The sequence below is a fragment of the Poecilia formosa genome, unplaced genomic scaffold (assembly GCF_000485575.1).
Source record: "Poecilia formosa unplaced genomic scaffold, Poecilia_formosa-5.1.2 Scaffold7, whole genome shotgun sequence".
Lineage (NCBI taxonomy): Eukaryota > Metazoa > Chordata > Actinopteri > Cyprinodontiformes > Poeciliidae > Poecilia > Poecilia formosa.
Genome location: NW_006799946.1, coordinates 1,808,217 through 1,828,689, shown reverse-complemented (window position 1 = coordinate 1,828,689; position 20,473 = coordinate 1,808,217). Strand labels below are relative to the sequence as shown.

Below are 20,473 nucleotides of genomic sequence, written 5' to 3'. Positions count from 1 at the left end.
TTGCAATGTAAACAAAGTATCTAAGAATCAAGAAGAATAAGGTCAACCAACAGAAATCCCCTCTGGACTTTCATGGTCTTGGATGTCAGAACATCAACTCTACAGTCATTGAAGACTGATGAATGAGATTTATTAGATACTAGAACGAAGCAATACGTCTCTCGTTGTACTGGAAACGTCTCCTGGGTCGGACTGATGTTGCATATGCATGGCAGGATCCCAGGCAGATGATCCGCACAGCCTGTAGGGCTCTGAGGCTAACATCATCTCGCAGTCTTGCTACGATTCTGTCTCTCCACCTGATTGAGTTTGTTCTCCAGCTTTTTCCTGGTGAATATTCAGTATTTAACATTAACAACTGGTTACTTATGTTTTATAAAGTTAATTTAAAAGAAGTCCAAAATAATGTTTGTTTTCTTTTTTCATTTTTTTTTTTTTCATGAGTCATATTTGTTACTTGAACTGACCATCCGTGTTAGGTTGAAGCTAATCTGCACTGTGTATTCTCTTCCATCCAGCAGATGTCAGCGTAGTGTTGCTAAAGTGTTGCTGAACCCTCCTTTTTAACATGGCACAATAAAAAACCAGAAATAGTTGGATGTTAGAAGAAAAAAAATCATTAGGTGGGGCTCTATTTTTGTTTCATCTTATTGGTTAAAAATTAGATTCTAAATTAATTCAACAAGTTATATTATTATAATTTAATTAAACGGACGGCGGAGTCCGGCGACGACAGGCACTCAAATTCCATAACAAAAGTGTTTTTAATCTTCTTTATTTTTTTTTTTTTATCGCTTTCTCTTTCTTACTGTTTATTCAATATCACATGCTGTTTTTATTTTTTCTTTAATTATGTTGCTGAAATGTGCTATACAAATAAAATGTGGTTGATTGATTTGATTGAATGTTATTCTACACATGCTTCAGATATTTATAGCAAAACTTTTGGGTGAAGAGTTGTATAATCAGCAGATTGTGGGTTGATTCCAACTTTCACCGTGCACTGATGTGACCCTGGGGAAGGCACCTAACCCCAAGTTGCCTACTGAACTGAGTATTGTATGATACGAGAACACGCGTGTGTGTATGTGAATAAAAGCCAAGAGTGAAAGCTCTTTGAGAGGTCAGTAAACTAAGAAATTGTTGTATAAGTTCAGCCCATTTAAACACCATTACAGCAGGAGCAGTAACACGTATTACTGAATCATGAACACCATGTGGCCTGCAGTGCTGTAGATGTTGTGTGACCTCCTGGATAAGTTGTTGTTGAGGCAACCTTACAGTAATTTTAGAAGGCTTAAAGTTCAATAACATTCTCATGTTTTCTCCATTTGTGGAAAATGGCACTTAGTGATTCACTGGAGTCCCACAGCCTTAGAAATGGCTTTGAAATCCTCTCCAGACTTCATTTACTACTTGTTTTTTTTAGTCCATCTTGAGATTAGATTTTTTTTTGTTTGTTTTCTTCAGTCAGTCTACTTCCATTTGTCAGGCATGCTCTATTTACCGTAGATGTTTTTTTTTTTTTTTTTTTTTTTGATTCAGGTCTTAGTTGTGGCTATTGCAGGAGTTTGCAACCATTTTAATAAAAAAAAAAGAAGTACTTTTCCCATCACATTCTCTATCTTATAATTATGATTCAGTACCTTATAATTATGAGTTCTTTGAGCTTATATATCGAACAATTAGAACTTTTTGTTTTTACTTTGACCTGACAAAATATCGGACAGTTTTATTTTACAATCGGAAGTGTGCTACTATTGTTTACAGTAGCCGTAGCTGCCTTGATAACGCCTGCGCCGCAGGTCTCCAGGGACAACACACACGTACGCAAAAGAAACAAACGCGCACAGACAGAAACCCAGCAGCAGAAGGCAGGCAGCGGAGAGGAGGGGAAAGAAGCAGGTGGAAAGTGCTGCTATCGTTACCTGACTCATTCTTCTTTTCCACAGGAGGGAGATGATTTTTTTTCTCTCTCTCTCTCCTGCGTTTCCAAGCTGCTGCGCAGAAATCCAACATACACGAGGAGAAGAAGTGGGAGCGTCGACTTACTTTAACAAACGCAGAGGAGGATAGAGCGCGTGTTTTGGGGGGAAAAAGTAACGACCGAGCATTGTTAGGTTGGTGGCTACGCGTGTAAAAAAAAAAAAAAAAAAAGTGTATAGAGACTGTTGGGCATAATTAGAAAGCAGAAGCCATTAGTCAGAGAGTGTCTAAGCGTGTGGTGCTTGTGGGTTTTAGGGGAAGGTGGCATGCAGGTGCCCACACCGCAGAACGAGATGGCCCAGTGCCGCGTCCGGTGTTAAAGCTGCTCCCCTCACCTGGACCCGAAGCGAACATGAAGGACACGGGGGAATCAAAGGACCAACAGCTAACTGTAAGTTTAAAAAAATGTCTTTAAACTTAGTTTTTATTTTTACAAGTTGCTTAAAAAGTATGTTCATAACAAATATGAAAAAGCAATGTATTACGAATTAGGCCTAAATGTTTCCTGTTTTATTGACATCTTTAATAATTCTCGTGTAGCTTTTGTTGAAATAATTAAATTGGGTGATGCATTTAAAATAGTCATCTCATTAGACATTTGTTTGACTGTATTAAACGGTGAATTGCACAGGTAGGTATGCTTTTTGAATTCCATATCTTTTTATTATTATTATTATTACATTAAAACCATAAACAAAATGTATTATAAATTCTGAAAAGTATGGTGATCAGTTCTATTCCACCTTCCTGAGGTAAAATTGGGTGTAAACACCATTGCAAGACGTTCAAGTTTTGTCATAGAATAATATTTTGATTTTGCTTTGACTGGACTATATTAACACATATTAAACTAAACTAAACTATTCCATTGTTGCTGTATGTTTAGAATTGTTGTTCTGCTTAGACTTCTGCCCCAGTTGCAAATGTTTTGCAGCCTCTTGTGGGTTTTTCTCCTCAGATTGTCTTATATTTAGCTCCATATATCTACCAATCAATTCTGCTAAAGAAATGAGTCCACAGACCATGTGCTGTCAACACATGTTTTTATGTTGGCGTCGTATATATTCAAGGTTATGAACATTGTTAGTTGTGATCCACATGCAGTGCTTCACATGTCTTTTCTACCTCCAGACATGTTTACTGTGTACCCTGCATAGCTGTGGATGATATCGAATGGGGTTGGTTATGGTTTTCTATAAAAATATATATATATATATTTTACTTGCCACTCATTGATGAAGTGAAAAATAATAACCCTGCATTAAGCTTCTCCATAGCATTATCCCTGACTCACTTGATGTGTTCCTTGTTCTTCTCGCTAATCTGGACTGTAACCTGTAAAGGCAATTTGTTGCAATTTTTTTAAATTTTTTTTTAATGTGAGTGTCAAGAAGGTTGCATGGACATCACAATTTCAGATTTTTATTGGCAAGAATCTTTAAAAACTATTTATTTTTCTTCCTTTTTGAGTCAGCCACTCACATAAAATCCCAATAACTGACATTGAGGTGCTGTTTTTAACATAGCAAACACCACCTATGAAAACGGAAACTAACAATTTACATTACAGACATAATGAAGGTAAGGTACATGTGGCCACTGTGTGTTTTTCTATTTTTCCCCTGTTGTTTCTCATTATACCTCCCAATGTCTTCCACTGTTGCTATTATTTCTTCAATTTCCACTCGCTCTGCCTGCGCTGTGTTCTGCAGTGCACACCTGAATTATTGAGGTGACTGTTTCAGCTGCCTGGTCTCTCTTGTCCAGCATGTAATAAAGCTTCCACAATGTGCTGATGGAGGAAAAAGCCATAGTATGACCATCTGGTGCCTTGGTCAATATGAGATATACCAGCCTTACTGCCAGTATTATAAGACATCTTGCTGCACAAATGCAGCACATTTCTTACCCTGAGATCACATATTGACAAAAAGTCTGATTTTATCTCCTCCACTAATTCTAATTGCCTAATTTAGTGTTTATATTTCACAATCTATAGCCACAGTGCTGTGTTTAATTTGAAAGTACATTCTTATCACATTAAGCCACATCCACTTACTCAAACACAGCACCTCCTAATCTGTCAGATTAGGAATTGGTGTAAGCCCGTTGGTTAATTATAACAGATAACCGGCAAGTGCATTAATTTTTTTTTCATATTTTGCCACCTTACAACTGGAAATGTCAATATTTTTTATTTTGATTTTAGATGATAACATGTGGGATGCAATTGTGGAATTATAGAAATGACTGTTTTTGACTAAAAAACATATAAAACGTTTGGTCTTTACTCCGATACACCTAGGTAAAAAGTACTTGAGATCCACTGGGTTGATCCCATGATTTAAACATCTCATGGAGCAGTGTTCAAACGTTCATCAATAATGTAGAGAAAATTGCACAACTGCAAACATTGACCTGAACTGACAGAAGTACAGCCCTAAAGGTTCATGGCAACTCCAAAAGAGCTGTAAGGATCTACAGCTCTGGTGGGGGGATCTGCAGATTCACCAACTGCTTTTATTGAAGAGCTTCCTGAGGAAACCATTGTTAAAAGCCAGCCGTATGAAGCTAATTTGGCAGTTTGCCACAAGACACATTGGAGCCATGGCAACTATGTGGAAGAAGGTACTCTGGTCAGATAAGAGCATTTTTTTTGCCATGTGTAAATGCTACATGTGAAAAAGACTCTGGAGTATCATCTAAGGAAGGTGAACAAATTCATTATAAAAAAAAAACAACAAAAAAAACTACAAAATACCTGGAGTTTCTAGTTGTAAATTGGCACAGTTTGAACAAACAGAAAAAAAAGCAAGTATCGACAGCAATTTATTATGAATCATACTTTAGTGTGTATTTTGTTAAGGATATTTTCCTAAAAATCTGGCAAATACTGTAAATATTTCATAAAGTTTCTTTAGATGGACTGAAAAATGTCCACCTTTAGTTTCCTTTGCATGTTGTTTGTCATGCTTTTCCTATGAATAGACTTTTGAATTAGGCTATTGTTACATTCTCTGCAACTCTCAGTGTGAAATTTAAAATTTGTACTTTACCTCATCTATTTTTCTGAGAAAAACCACCCTTGTCATAGTCAAAAACATCCTTTGGAAACTAGGAATAGTGTTTGAATGATGGTTCAGGTTTATTACTTGCTTATTTGGTCTCGGCCTGGTAAATTGGATCTCACTGTGTCAATGAAATTCAAGGATGACTGAATTGATATTGCTTGCCACAGGTTGCCTTGAGGATTCGACCCCTGAGTGATGCTGAGCAAGAGGAGGGGGCGACCATTGTGGCCCACAGAGTGGACGACCAGGTGAGACGGCCATCATTTATCTCTTATCTCTTTGCGCTTGTGTGGCTGATGGGGTTGGTGGGCATTTACGTGGGAGAAAGCTCTTCTTTTTTGTCTCCTCCTCAACCCTCCTGCACGTCTTGAGCCTACAGAGATAAGATATCTGTAGGGACCTGGCTAAAGCCAGGCAGCTCTTTTTGAAACTTTGTAAAGCTCAAATGTCACATTTGTTTTGTAAGTGAATGCAGATGTAAGAGTGACTTTTCAAGCTAAGTAAGGAAAAAAAAAATTCCATAAACAAACATCTAAATGTGTCACCACTCTGAATGTCTTTGGTTAACTTATATCAGCAATGACGAGGCTGTTGAGCATTTCTAATACTGCACACTATACTATACTGAATCAGAATTTTAAAAATAAAATCTGACAGAAACAGCCAGGGCAGCAGAAGCAAAAAAGCTAAGTCAGTCAATTTTAACAAATAAAAGCCAACTTCTTATAAAAATTTAATAATATATCAAACTCCAGAGCCGAATATTCTAACAGCTGTGTGTGTGCTTCTTTTTCCTCCAACACAGTTTAAGGTTGATTTCTCCCTTCACAAGTTATTTTTTTTTTTTTGAGAGGGCACATGTTTAATAGAAAAATTATAAAACGGTATTTGTTTAAAGAAAAAAAACAAACAACAAAGGTTGTTTTGTTAACAGCAGTGAAACTTCAATTCATATCCTCTTTTAATATGTAACATTACAAAGTGGGTCCAAAAAGTCCTCTAACATGGTTGAAATGGCTCTTTTTAGTGGTTTAAAAAGCCAGGTGCAGAATTAACAAAAATGCAAAATTGTGAAATGGTGAGCAGACAAAATGACTTTCCAGCTTCTATCACAACAATGCTTTCTTGCTCATCTTTCTTATAAAGGTGTAAATGACTGTGTGCTTGATAGCTCTCAAGTTAGCAGTCTGCCCCGTGACCACACGGATCATAACATTTCTGTATTACAAGTCCTTTTTTCAACGGAGTCTTGTAATATTCAGATTTTATCAGAAACTGATTTTTTTTTATTTTTTTTTTTTATTTTGCTTGCATGAACTGAAAAAAACTTAAAAACATCTCTTTGTGTGTTAAAAATTCATATAATTTCACTTTTGGAATTGTGATTACTGAAATAAATTGACTTTTACTGATTTAATGATGTTGACATGTATGTGAACACAAAGCATACTTACTGAGCATGTTTACCTGTGATCTTGGACAAATATGCCATATGTTCAGACTCCATGAGGACCCATGTTCACCATTAGGTTTAACCTTCAGCCAGATCCCCATGGGGACCTTTTAGCAGCATTTGGAATGATGATGAAGGCAGTGCAAATGCTAATGAAGATTTAGACTGATAACGTGCAGAGGTGTTTCCTCACTCATTAAAACATTTCTGTGAGCGCTGGTTATTAGCAGTTTTTCTTAGCAAAATACAAAGCTGATATCATGAATGCCTCCCTGCTGGCTAAAGGGGGATGTATTATTTAAAATTCACCTTTATGAGCTTCATATCTTGTTGTTATGATATTCCCTCATCAAAAACATACTTGGGATGTTGCTTTGACTCTTGCATGCATGTCTGAGAAATTCTTGAATCTCCTGTGGCAAACATTTGGGGTACCTAAAGGGTTGCTTAAATACAAAGTGCCGCCTATTTACACAAAGCTGGAGTGTCGGTAAGAGCAGGAGCTTATTAAAGAAACAGAAGTCAATGTCAAGGTGCTAAACTTGTTTTTGGTTATGTTTATTCTATGCAGCGTTTTTATAGCAGCTGAATGGAACATAATTACTTGATTGTGCTATGAAATGGTACCATGTGCCTGGAAAATACATAATATCTCTTTTTCGGTAAAAGTGCCATGTGTGGAGTGGACGGGTGGCGGTGGTGTGATGATCAGTTTTTGCTCTTATTTTTAAGACAGGGCTGGAAACCAACTCTCGAAAGAGATAATCTGTTTGGCTGAGATTTGACTTGTTTGTTAGGTGCAATTCAATTATACCTGCTCTTACCTACGACATCACCACTTCTGCCTGCCATGACATCACGATAACAGGCTTGGACTCAGGGGATCAGAGCATAACAACAGGGTTGTAGCCATGGTGCCGACAACCCCCCCTGCCATGCCCCCACCCACTCACCGCATATTACAGGGCTTTGTTATTGTCTTTAGTTCAAGCAACCACGTCTTGGGGAAAAAAGGGGCTGTCCTCTGTTACCTGTGCAACATGTTGCAGGGTTGATTCTCTTCCCAAACAACACAGTCCATATTATAAAGAGACATTTGCATACAATGTATAAACAAACCTTATTGCTATTTTTATCTCTCACTGTCTGATATTAACTCAAGACTAAATCTTTTGCTATGTTAGGTCAGTTAGGATTACTAAATTAAATAACTTTTGCTTGTTATAAAATGTATGTGTATTTTCTTGCTATGGCCTCCTGAATGGTGTAACTGAACCAGGTTTTTCTGGGCACCTTCCTCACACACACACATTTTCTCCTCTGCCCCAACAATGTTTAACGAGACTGCAATTAAGGCTTTGTCACTGCACTAAATTGAGTTTGTTATCTTAAAAGCGCTTTGTAGTTCATTTGTGTAATGGTTGGGATCATTGTCCATTTAAAGGACCCTTTTCTGACAAAGCTTTAACATCCTGATTAATGTCTCCAGTTGTTGCTTCAATATTTGGCCATAATGTTCTTTTCTTGTGATGCCATCTCTTTTTAAAATGCAACGGTCCACTTTGCAGTTAAATGCCCACAGACTTGATGCTGCCCTGTTCGTACTTAACAGTTGAAATGGTGTTTAAAGACTTCAGGCCAAACACTCACTAAACATTTTTAGTTTCTTCAGACAAGACATTGCTTGAAAAACCGAGGAGAAATCTTTGCAGGAATGGCAACTTCTAGATAACCTTTGTGAATAATGATATTCTCATACCATCTTCAGCCAGTCAGCATCTTCACAAGGTCTTGTTCTGGCGTCGATTCACACATTTCACACCCAGACATGTTTATCTCTGGGAGGCAGAGACCATCCCCTTCCTGAATAGTGTAATGGTTTGGCATTCCCAAGATTTATATTTCAGGATAATTGTTTAAACAGATAGATATGCCTCCTTCAGGTGTTTGCATACTGTCCCCAATGGTGATCCACTTGTGGAGGTCGGTAATTCTTCTGATATTTTTGCTTTTTTTTTTTTCATTTCTTCTCTGGCTGTTTATGTCTAAGGTACTGCTTTAAGTAACATAAACAGGTGGCCATCAATTTAACTTACTTATCAAAAGACATGATATTATGAAGTTAGCGCAATCAAATTGTCTAAAAATCATTTATGTATCTGAAGCTAATAAAGCCATATGTATTTTTTTATTTTTTTATTTTGTATGTCAATAGTCTGTTATTTAAAAAAAAAAAGACAAAAAAAAATAACTTTAAAATCCTGACAGACTTAAAATGAGCTAAGTTTAGTCTAATTTAATTCCAGGTAGTGAGACATTTTCTATGTATGCTTTTATGAATGTGCATGTAAATGGGCTTTTTCAACTGTTCCTCTCAAGAGCGTCTGACACTGACAGTCATGCTGAGTGGTCTCCGTTGTGTTATATCACGCCCAGTTTGGCACGTTCTTAGCAGAGGATTAGTGGAGCTTACAATGCAGACTTGTTATTGTGACAGGAGGACTTTTTTAACCAACAGGCTTACAGAAGCTGTCCTCACCTGAATGGAGGAAGGGGGGTGGGGGGCGTCAACATGAGCATTTATTGGGATTATAGTACAACTAAAAGCTGAATCTGTTTACACCATCCTCTATCACATACTTTAGATGGATATCTAGATTGAAACACTTAAATATTACACCTAAACTATATATCTAGAAACATAAAATGTTTTGTAGTAATTAAGTTGTTTGTGAGACTGTAGACACTCAAAGACCATATGGCCTGCGGGTTGCACTCAGACAGATTAGCCGTGTTGCTGGCGGCTGACTTAGCTGCCTGAATGGGAGTAGCCATATCTGGCTGTACTGGCAGAAAGCAGACAACTCAAAGCTGGTTAAGTCTGCGGAGATGAGCTCAATGAAGGGATTTATCTCAGGTTAAGCCTTCTGCCACCTGCTCTTTTTCTCTCTGTGTCTTCCCCCACCGGACAGCCTCAAGGACTCATGCTGCTTTGTTTTTATCTGTCCTTATATACCTCTCCGACACAATGAACTTGAGGTAGCAATACACTGATAAGCGTGTCTGGTCATGAGACTTTAAAAAGACTGAAGGCAGACTGTGTTTTCTTTAAATTATAAGTAAAAAAACTTGATATTTGTTTCAAAACAACATCTTGACATCAGTTTACCGTAGTGGGCCAGAATCTGACACACTGAGAACAAGTGTGAATTGACCCTCTTATTGGTTTATGCTTAAGAACATTGTTAGCTTTGACTTTGAAGTCTCAGACAGTGTTTTCTTTTCTGCCTTATTATAGAATGCCACGAGAAGAAGTGAGAGGTTGTAGTTAAGAGGCTAAAAGCTTAGACTCTTAGAGATAAGGCTGGTCCCTCAACTCTGTGAACGAGGCACCTGAAACTGTGGACGGTCCACCAACAATTTGTCTCAAATTACAAACAATAGTTTCAGGAGTTTTTTTTTTTTTTTTTTTTTTTTTTGACTAACTTTGAAGTTATGATCTATCTTTTATACCCAGTGGAATACATTAGTGAAAAAGTTAAAGGATTATGAATATTTTAGCTTGACACTATTTACCCTTCTGCCAAGCTCAGTTATTTAGTTTTTCTGATCAGCTGTATGATGACACTATGACTAATCAAGTATTTTTATACTTTTTATTTTCGCCTACACATTCTCAAACAACCAGCAAATTGCTAGAAAGTTGTAATTATTGCCATAATATAACCACAGATGAATGGGCTGGGATCAATACATGGCTAGTGTGCCTGTGTTAATTGTGAAACCTGGACTGCCAGGATAAAATGTGAGTTATTACAGCGTGTTTGGGGCATCATTTAAAAGCAGCGCTGCTCTTGTCTGGTGTTGGATTTAAGTGCTTTATCACAACAAAAACAGAGATTTTAAGTAAGATCTTCCTTCATGTGGTCCATTGAAATAGGCAGGGTCATATGCATAGAGGCAGAGTGTTCAAGACCAATTCTGGGTCACAGCAAGGGTTTAAAAAATGTGCAACATTTTGCAGTCTTGATTATAACACCCAGGGCACATTCTCTGCCTTTGTGAAGCACAAAACACCTTGTGTCCAATGTAGAGTTGCAGGAAGTCTGAACGCATTGCTGGCAGTGAAAGGAGATTCAAATTGCCTTCTTCTCAGACCCTGTGCTGCAATTTGTCTCCTTTGGAAGCACTATTGTAAATTTGAGTCGTTCTACAATAACAGTATCTAGTGTCTTGTACTGATTGTGCAAGTGGAATCTATTATATTCAAAATGTATGTGGAACACACAACCATACATACAATTGCATCAACAAAATAAAGGCAGAAAATAATACGTAGAAGGGCTGACCACAGTTAGCTGTGCAGGACTCTGTGCTTTTGTTTCTATTTATGGTTAAGGCACTTTTTTTTAACCTATGAAGTAAAAGCTTTAAAAGTGGTTCACTGTTTTATTACTAGTGACAAACTTTTTCCAAATCTGGGATTTTTTTGGACATTATTCTAAATGATTAACACATTAGAAGTTACTTACGGTGTGTCTGATTGTGAAACATGTTGAGGCACTTCTGGTGCAAAGACAGACATTTTACTCCATTTCCACCTGTTCAGCTCCTCCGTATTTTGCTGTGGAGTCTATGTAGCTGCATATGACCTCATCTGCAAGCATGACATCTTTACCATTTCAATATAATTTGTTAGTATATCAACAGATGAGTTGTGACTTTGAAAAAGGCCTCTGTGGTACACAATTGAGCCTCATTGAGGAGGTCTCATACTGAAAACTAACAGTACTTTACATTTTTTAAATAGGAACCAAGTCTCTGAAGACCTTGTTTTAGCTTTCTCAGTTTATGTGAAAGAGCTTCATGATTTACTGCATCCTAAGCCTCTTTCAGGTCTAATAACACTGCAACGACCTTTGCATGAATTACTTCATCAATACGGTGTACCGTGGAGCCAATGAGTCTTTTTCATATGACGCGTTAGGTCAGCCCACATTGCTTTTGATGTGGCCTTCTGCTTACTTGCATAGTTGGAGCTGGTGTCTCTTATCTTGCTGTTGACAATGATCGAGAATTGTCTTTGGGGTTTAAGTCAGTCCAGTTTTATTTGTGATGGAATATGGACAAAGTTTTTGCATAAATTTACACTTAGTAAACATAATTTATTACCACCATTTACTTACCCAGTTTATTTGGACCTCTGTTGGTAGAGTTCTGATTACAATACACTTTTAGAAATCTGAGTATAACTAAGAAGGGGGAGCTTTTGTGTGGAGTGTTTTTTATTTTTAGTTTTTACAAGACTCTCTATGACTGAATTAGAGAAGGAAAAGAAAAATACAAACAGCCTTGCTCTCATTATAGTCTTAACCTCTTTACTCACAGACTGTGCTATAATAAGGACAAGAAAGGGAGAGGTGCATTTTGATTGACAAATTTAGTTCAACTTTCTTCAAAAACTGGGTTAATTTGTTGACCCGGCTTACCTGTCTGTCCCAGAAAGCAGATAATCTTTGCTTCCCTCTTGTCCTGTACTCAACCTCCTTGTTTTGGCATTCTCTTCCTGGCTCCTCAGATCTCTGCACATCCCTCTAAGTCTCTTTTGGAAAAACAGCCACTGTGGGCATGTCTGTCCCTGTTTGTGTGTCTTGCATGTGGTCCATCTGAGTGGCCTTCCTGCTTTAAAATGCTTGGTCTAGGTCAGAGGGCGAAGCGTAGCAGCTTATTATGGTGGCCTCTGAAGGACAATAGATGCTTGAGTAGCCATGTTGTCACTCCTGATATACAACTTAAACCTTTTTGAGTCACAGCAGCAGTTTTGATGAGTGAAGCTGAATTTTTATTGCAGCCACAAGATAATGTAACAAAACAATTGAGCAGATAAAGCCATCAAGCTGAAGCGGCTGCGAGTCATTTCCACCATACTTTGCCCTTAGCCATCTTTTGAGGCGTTCCAGTCCACAGGGGGGAGGAGAGGAGGAAACAACCCAGAAAGTTTTATTTAATTCTGTCATTAGCTAAACAAAGCATGTTGTCTCTTTTATTTGCAATAGTGAAAGCTGAGTGGGTGTCCTTTCTGAGAAGAATCATGAGCAATATTTCTGGGTATTTAATACCTCTAAGCAGGAAGCTTAGGGTATCCATAGGTGTGTCACCTTTAATAAATGGAAAGCTAATATTGGTCAATAATCTCTCAGACCATTATTGATGCATTATGAATTAAAATCCATTAGGAGCTTGAAAGGACCAACCTGACATTCTGTTATAAAACAAAATCTACAGTGTGATGATTGGAAAAGAGCAACAATTGGGCATTAGTGAGGCGAAGTGGAAATGTCTCCTATAGATCGCAATAGAGATGCTGCTGGTAAATCTTTCAGCTGAGCATAAATAAGTTAAAATTTTACTTCTCTACAATATACAGATTTAGAGTGAAAATTATTTAAATTTAATCAAAATTGTTTTTTTTTTGTTTGTTTGTTTTTTGTTTTCCTGACCGGCATCTCTCAAAATATAATGGCAATGTAAAACAAGTCTACTTTCTATTTACATTTTATTTAAAAAATGGCATTTAGAACTTATTTTACCCTTCTCAATAATCTGTGGAAAATATTTTTTTGCAATTACAGCAAACAAACACTGCTAACTGTCTTTTCCCACTGGTATTTTTTGTGATGAGATAACAACGTTTAAATAAATCACAATCCTTAATTTAAAGTATGTTAGAAATTGGCCTAAATACAAAGCCTTAATACAACATCAGACTTAACCAATTTTTAAGTTGTGTAAAACCTGACAGCATCCAGCCCAAAGGAGTGACGAAACAGAAGGAACTCCCTTCAGGGTATTAATGTCATCCTCTTAGTGGTATGTCACACATTATGAAAGCATAACATGGTTTTCTATTTAAGTAAAACCTGGATTTCTTTGTTACCGATAAAACACCAAAAGAGAAAATAAGTCAATAAATGCTCACTTGATAATTTTCTGAAAATAAAAAAAACAAAATTTTAAGTGAAAACTGAAATTAAATTTGATCAATATTTTAAATAACATATGAAAATATGATGATTATGAACAGCGTTGAAGAAATTTGGTAAGGAAATACACACAACTCTTTGCTGCACAATGTTTCTATTAAAAAAAACAAAAGAGCATGTACATGTTGTTTCATGAATCCAAAGGGATTGTCTCAGTCATAACACGTTTTTTTTTTCTTCCTATCATTGTATGAAGGTTTCATTAACACATCATCTTGAAATGGAAGAAGAATTGATACAAAATATCTATACACATATAGTATTTTTTGTGGGATATTAATTAGTGTTCTGATTTTCTTTTTTCCATTTAATCTTTAGGAGCCTGAAGAGTTACTTTTATCCTTTTATCCTCCTCACCCCCTAGTTCAAGTGAATTCAGTTCCTTTAACCAATATTCCCATCATTCTGGCTCTTCATCATGTCAGAAGAACAGCGCTTTAACTTTTTGTAAAAGGGACTGAGCAATGCCTGCTTTTTATCCCACCAGCCATTGGCCCAGAGGCAGGGTACATCCTGGACAGATTGCCAGTCTGAAACAGAGAAAGGTAGAAAGACACAGAATGAGCAACCATGTGTGCAGACAAAGCCAGGAGAAATTTTATAGACTAGTTAACCTAAAATTCATGGTTGGACACTCAGTATGCACAGGGAAATCTTGTAAATTCCATGCAGAACCATGGGATTCGAACCCTGGATCTTATTGCTGCAAGACAACAGTGCTACCAATTGTTCCACCGTGCAGCCAAACTTCTTTCAATAGTACAGAACATTTGCCTGTATGCCTATAAAAATTGTGAAACTAATGATATTCCATTTTTGATACATTTGTTTTGTCATGATTTTTTCTTTTAGAAAAAGTTACAACTGTTTTTTCTCTAAATTGCATTGAGTGTAGAGTCCCTGGGCTGCCTTCTGCATGAATACGCGCAGCATTTAATCAGTCAGGCTCTGCACAAATCGTTTGATTTTGCCAAGGTGAATGGGCCAAAATTTATACAAAAGACCCATTCCAGTTTATTTAATACTTGATGACAAGTATTACTGCAAAGTGTTGCGTGTAAGTGAAACAAATCAAGAAAAATAAAAAATCTGTCAGTGGGCAAACACTTTTTCTTGCCACACAAATATAACCTCTAAATTAAATTGTAACTTGAAGCAAGTATGTTGAATTCTTTATTTATTCTTGGAAAATAAATGGGCTTAGGGGTTTTAGTACCCATGAACCCAGAGCTTCAGAGCTGTGGAGGGAAAGCTCTTTGAATCTGCTTCTCATTTATCATTCACCGTTTAGTAGTTCTAACATGAGAAGCTGTGCTTCAATAGGAATGCTGTTTTTCAGCAAGTTTCCAGAGAAACCTGAAAAACATTCAGTTTGTGATGAAAATACATAAATATCTTTTTTTATGTTCGGTCCTGGTGATTGGCTGCCACGTCTGTTTTACACCGCTGACATTTACACCATATAGAACAGAGATTAGTAAATTTACTGGTTATTTATCTTGGACAAAAGCTGTTACCGTAGAAGTAAACTGCAGACTCTGAGAATGCATTGGCCAATAAAATAAATATATTACCTTTTATAGAAGTGGTTCTCAACCTTTTTAATTCATGAAATAACTCCTAGTTCCAGAATGGAGATGTAATTTTTGGTTTTGTGTGCCCAACTGACATGTAGAAGGCCCAGTTTGGTGTGTGGCACTTCTAGACATTGTAACTTTTGTTTACATCCTAAATTATCATTTTATCCTTACTGTCGGTGTGATTTGATTTGCATTTTTTCCCAATAAAAATCAACCTGAGCATTTCATCAAACTGTGGTTCATTTTACAAAGAACAACGTTCACAAAATTCTCTGCTTGTTAATGATTTTATTTTTATTTCTCTGACATTTAAATTATGCCACTGGATTTTGAAGAGAACACTGTATGTTCCAACCTAAATCCCCTGAGAAGTCCATTGTGTTGCACAGCAGTGAAAGTCTTAAAACTGGTAATGGTTCCTTTTACGTTTTACACTGACATCCTCCTTTCTGTTATGCCTGATGGGATAAAATGGACTGAAAGGCTGGAAAATACATGCTGTTCAGCACCGATTTGTTATTACAGTTATTATATGTGAGCAGGAGCGTGATGTTAACTTGACACTGCACTAAATGGATAGTTGAGCAGCTTGTCACCTTCATCTGAAAAGGGTATTATTACCTGATTCAGCATGTGTTATTCTGCCTTTTAGTCTATTATAGCAAACAGAAGACAGACTGCACAAATCAAAAAAGTGATGGTCATCAAAATTATTGTATTAGTGGAAGAGCAGAGTTTTTATGTTTATGTTCTCTAAAATGATACATATACATCTGTTTCTATTAAATGACATCAGAATCAACTGTTTTGAAAAACCCTGCTTTCATTTAAAACAGTACTCTAGATAACAAGGAATAATATATTAAACATTTTTCCATTGGAATTAACTATGCAATAGTAAATTCCAGTATTTTACGGCGTTTAAAGATAATAGCACATGTCACTTATGCTTCTTGACCTGATACTGCCTGACATGGCTCACACCCTCAAGTTGGGTGTGCCCTAAAAATAGTCCATGCTGCTCTTCCTCAATACCAACACATACGAAATCATTCGTACACCATCAAAGGTTGACCTAAACTTGGTCAAAAATATAAAATCCCCACCCTAAATAAACTTTTCTTACTGCAAGCTTTGCTGCTGCAAAGGCTGTTCTTGAATAACAACACATTTGGGGTGAAACTGTACAAGAGTCCCTCTCTTTGTCTTTTGTGGGTAGTCTATGCCCCTGGCCTTGAAGTCACCTCTCACCTTACGACCAACCTACACTCCAGCGTCCAGTTACTGAGCTTTTCTTCCAGTCTCTGAATGCTTGTGTATAATGACACAAAGTGAGTTGGTAACAACAAAGCTACGGATTAACTTTGTTGTTACCAAAATCACTCTCTTTACCTACAAGAGAGTGATTTCTGAAAACTCCTGTGTATAATTTGTACTCACAAAAAGAAAGAAGAAAACAAAAATAAACTGATTATGTGGCATTACAATTAATGCTTGAAATATGTTATGTCCTACTGTTTTTAACCAATCCTTCTTGTTTCACATAGTAATGCACATGCATACTGATCAAAGAAGGTAGGAAGAAAAGGAACAGAATGCGTTCCTCTAGTTCTTAGTCTTTAGACAAAGAATTAGAGTTCGTTTCTAATTCTCCTCTTGCATTACACAAAAGTTTAAAACTCACTCTACATTTGTTATCAAGTGTCAGAGTTGGAATTACAACAACCCTGGTCTGACAGCACCAGTTTGGCATTCAATCGCAACAGCCAGACATCGTACGTCACTTCAGCTAAAGAACAAGACTTTACAATCAGGCACACTGTATCAGGTATGCTTTGGTCCAACAGACACCTCCAATCTTGGCAAGTCTCTGAAACAAGATATTCAGTGGCATTGTCAGGGCACAGAGGGCAGGGCTTGAGCATTTCTATCAGATAACCAAGTGCAATTGTGCCCAGTGTGAGTTTCCAAAGCTTTGGTTGCATTTCTGAAAGGGTAGCTTAACAGGTTTGCTTGCCAGGTTACTTCTAGGACCTGATTGTTTGGGGGTTTTTGTGATCTTGACTGTTTGTTCTTTGGCATATTCTTAACACACCATGGGTGACTGTGGCTCTGTGGGTAGTCGTTTTGCAATCGGAAGGTTGTAGGTTTGATTCCAGCTTCCTCCTGCCATATGTCAATGTGCCCTTGGCCCAGGTACTTAAGTTGCCTACCGATCTGTGTATTGGTGTATAAATGTGTGAGCGTTTGTGAGTGCGAATGGGTGAATGTGACTCTAGTATAAATGCTTTGAGTGGTCAAAAATGATTGGATAAAGCGCCATATAAGTTCAGTCCATTTACCATTTAAAAGCATGGTTGCAAATCTTCTGTGAATGAAATGCAAGCCAGTGACAGACGCATTAACTTGGGTCCCTGGTAAGAATTAATAAAAAAGTAATCCCAAAGTAATAAACCATAGTTTTTGACAGAATTACAGGCGGCAATTATTTTTTTGTGCTACCCTTATTACCCTTAAATTAAAAGAAAACTTAGTTTTATTGTCCGCTGACACAGGAAATCAGCTGTACAGAGTAATAGTCCAGGGTGTCTCAAGATTTACCTAAGTGTCTCTGATCTGAAACCTATTTTTTCCTTCCAGTTCATTTGACACTGAGTGTCTTCAAGTGGTGCAAAATACAAAAAAAAAGTTAAAGGTAAGGTAGGGTGTGTATTTTACTTTTTGCATCACTGCATCCAAATTACTGAGACTTTTTTTATTCTACATATTCAGTTGGATTGAAATAATACATGGATTATTTGGTGCTCAGTGAGTGCCAAGTACTGTTCCAGTTCTAAGCTCTCAGTGATCCTCTTCAACCTCAACCTCATGCCCTGCCATTATCTTCTTCATCTGTCTGTCTCCTCATCTTCCTTTATTTATTCATTTTTAATTACGGTATTTGCTTTTGATTAGACAGTCGCTACATCCATATCCTGCTTGTTTGTTTTTGTTTATTTTAGGTCCACCGCAAACCTAAGGCATAATGGAAAGAATCAAATAACTGCATGACTCAAAAGCAGATTGTCATCCGCTATTATTTTAAATATTTTATAAGCAAATATTCTTATAAAGGGAGCAAATGTTTTTATTTTTCAGTGCAGAGTCTTGCTTCAATGATAACAAAAATCTGAAAAAGTAATAGGAGATGGCAAACCACCATCAATTACTTTAAACTTTTTATAATCAATGATAAAACATTTTGCCCATTATTTTTTAGAAATGTTCCACTTAATATTGACAGTTTATAATTAATAATTATTATTTATGCATATTTACTGTCTATCAAAATACTATATTTTCTTCTATTAGTATCCATCATAAATGCACTCTGTTCCACTTGGAGAACTTCCATACTGTGACGTTGTGTTCTTGGTAAGAACAGACCTTTAACTGTACTTACAGGGTAAGTACTTGCAAAAAAGACAATAACGTACTTACGTACTCGGATATCGAAAAAGGCCCGTGACCTCTGGTGAAGAAAAAAATAATTGAGAGATGTACCTCAGAGTTAAGATGTGGCATATGGACAAAACACAGCTTTTAATCTTTGTGACGCATTCATGCTCAACAGCTTTATTATGGGCAGTCAAAGAAAGAGCCATAAAGACAAGGCACAAATGTAAACAATAAAACCTGACAGCAGTGCATGTACGTTGACAGACTGGCTCTATCGCTCTGATACAGACCGGGTTTTGTTTAAAACATCCTCCATTTGTTAAAACTAGTGCTGCCATTTAACGTTAAATGGTCATGCTGTAAAATACCCATGTCTGCCCAGTAGGATGTAGACCTTGACCTTAGCTCTTTGATTTCCTAAATGCTTTCACCATGCACAAATCTTGCATGTTTCAGAATAGACCAAGCTTGCTGTTTTGCTTTTCTGGTATATACTTAGCTCCTTTCAGACTTCTTCTTGCAGTAAGAACATCTATGCTAAAAAGTGCTGTTGTTAGTGTGACTTGGTAGCCCCCCAAAGTTATGGTGTGTTCACTGAAGGGATCGGAATTAAACTTTCACCAGCCTCTCTTGTGGGTTAACAGAATGTTTTGCACCAGGGGCTATTTAAGACACAAGTCACTTTTTGTTTCAAACACACTATTGTGGTCTTGGTTACACACTAGCCTAGTAAAAACCTACCCCTTGTACTATGCTTTGCTCCATACCGAAAATCTTTGTTCACCTCCATTGCTACCATTGCTAAATGTACAAGCAGACTACGATTCTAAAGCAGAGCAGAAAATCGACTTCATCATTTACAACTTCTCCTTCTGTTTGCTGAATGGGCCAGTAAAAAAAAAAAATGTACCGGAGATAATCAGTCAAGGGGAGAAAGCCCAGACTGTACTGGAAACAGGATTTTTTTTCCGAATGGAATTGGACAAAAATTCTGTAATGCAACTATTTCGGCACAGAAAAATAATACACCATGCAATGCCATATTACTATTCAGTTCCTTTTCTACTGATAATATCATTTAGTCAGAAAAAGAACATATTTTTGAGCTTCAGCTTGGCCAAATCGAGCTTTCAGTTACCAGCCAGTTTCATAGTTAATCTCAAAGAAATACAAATGCACATCTATAATACAGGCGTACAATGTAGTCTCTTGTTTTGTTCATTGCAGCACCAGTGGCAGCAGCTAACCACCAAGTTATTAGTGACTCAAGCCTTTGTTGAGATGTAATGAACCTCTACCTTTACAATCTTTCATATATCTTCTGACTTTTGTTGCTTTCTGTTTCGCACGTAACACTGGAGGGAGTCAGAGAAAAGCACCCAGGGCTGGGTGACTTGTGAAACCGCACCACATCCAGGCTTTGAATTATGGATCTGCGGTGGGTGAGAGCGGCGCTATAATCAGCAGGATGGCCAACCAAGTGATCCCTGCTGCTTTAATGAGCGGGCCAGCAGGTGCTGTTGATCAGCTATGAAAGGCGTGGCTGCGGTGCATCGTCGCACCCTGATGCGTTTTTATGGTGTTTTGAAAACTCCATCACACTAATTGGTTTCATGTCAGTGCATAAGCAAGCTGTTGTTTGACTTTGGCTTCTTGCAAGTATATGAATATTTTAGGAGTGGCTTTTTTACAAATACATGCAGTGACCACTTTGTTTTGTTTGCTTCAGGGGTAGAGTTCAGTTGGGTCATGACTTGCATCTAAATGAAAGTCATGATGTGCAACGGGGCTTTGAGTCAAGAAGTCCCTTCTCTTTTTACGTTGTTGCACTTCTTAATGCTTTAGGGTTTCTGACCAGGACTATAGATTCGCCTGTTTTGTCTTTTCATGTAAAAAAAAAAA

The 20,473-nt window shown here is 37.3% G+C and overlaps 1 protein-coding gene across 1 annotated transcript in view; it reads left to right on the top strand.

Annotated features, from left to right (window-relative positions):
• Positions 1-1,823: 1,823 nt before the first annotated feature.
• The window catches only part of kif19 (kinesin family member 19), a 37,093-nt gene continuing 18,443 nt past the window's right edge, over positions 1,824-20,473 (top strand). The window contains exons 1-2 of the mRNA XM_007571284.2: positions 1,824-2,377; positions 5,225-5,305. Coding sequence (XP_007571346.1) covers positions 2,339-2,377; positions 5,225-5,305 — 120 coding nt within the window. The 5' untranslated portion in view covers positions 1,824-2,338. The remainder of the gene's footprint in view (positions 2,378-5,224; positions 5,306-20,473) is intronic.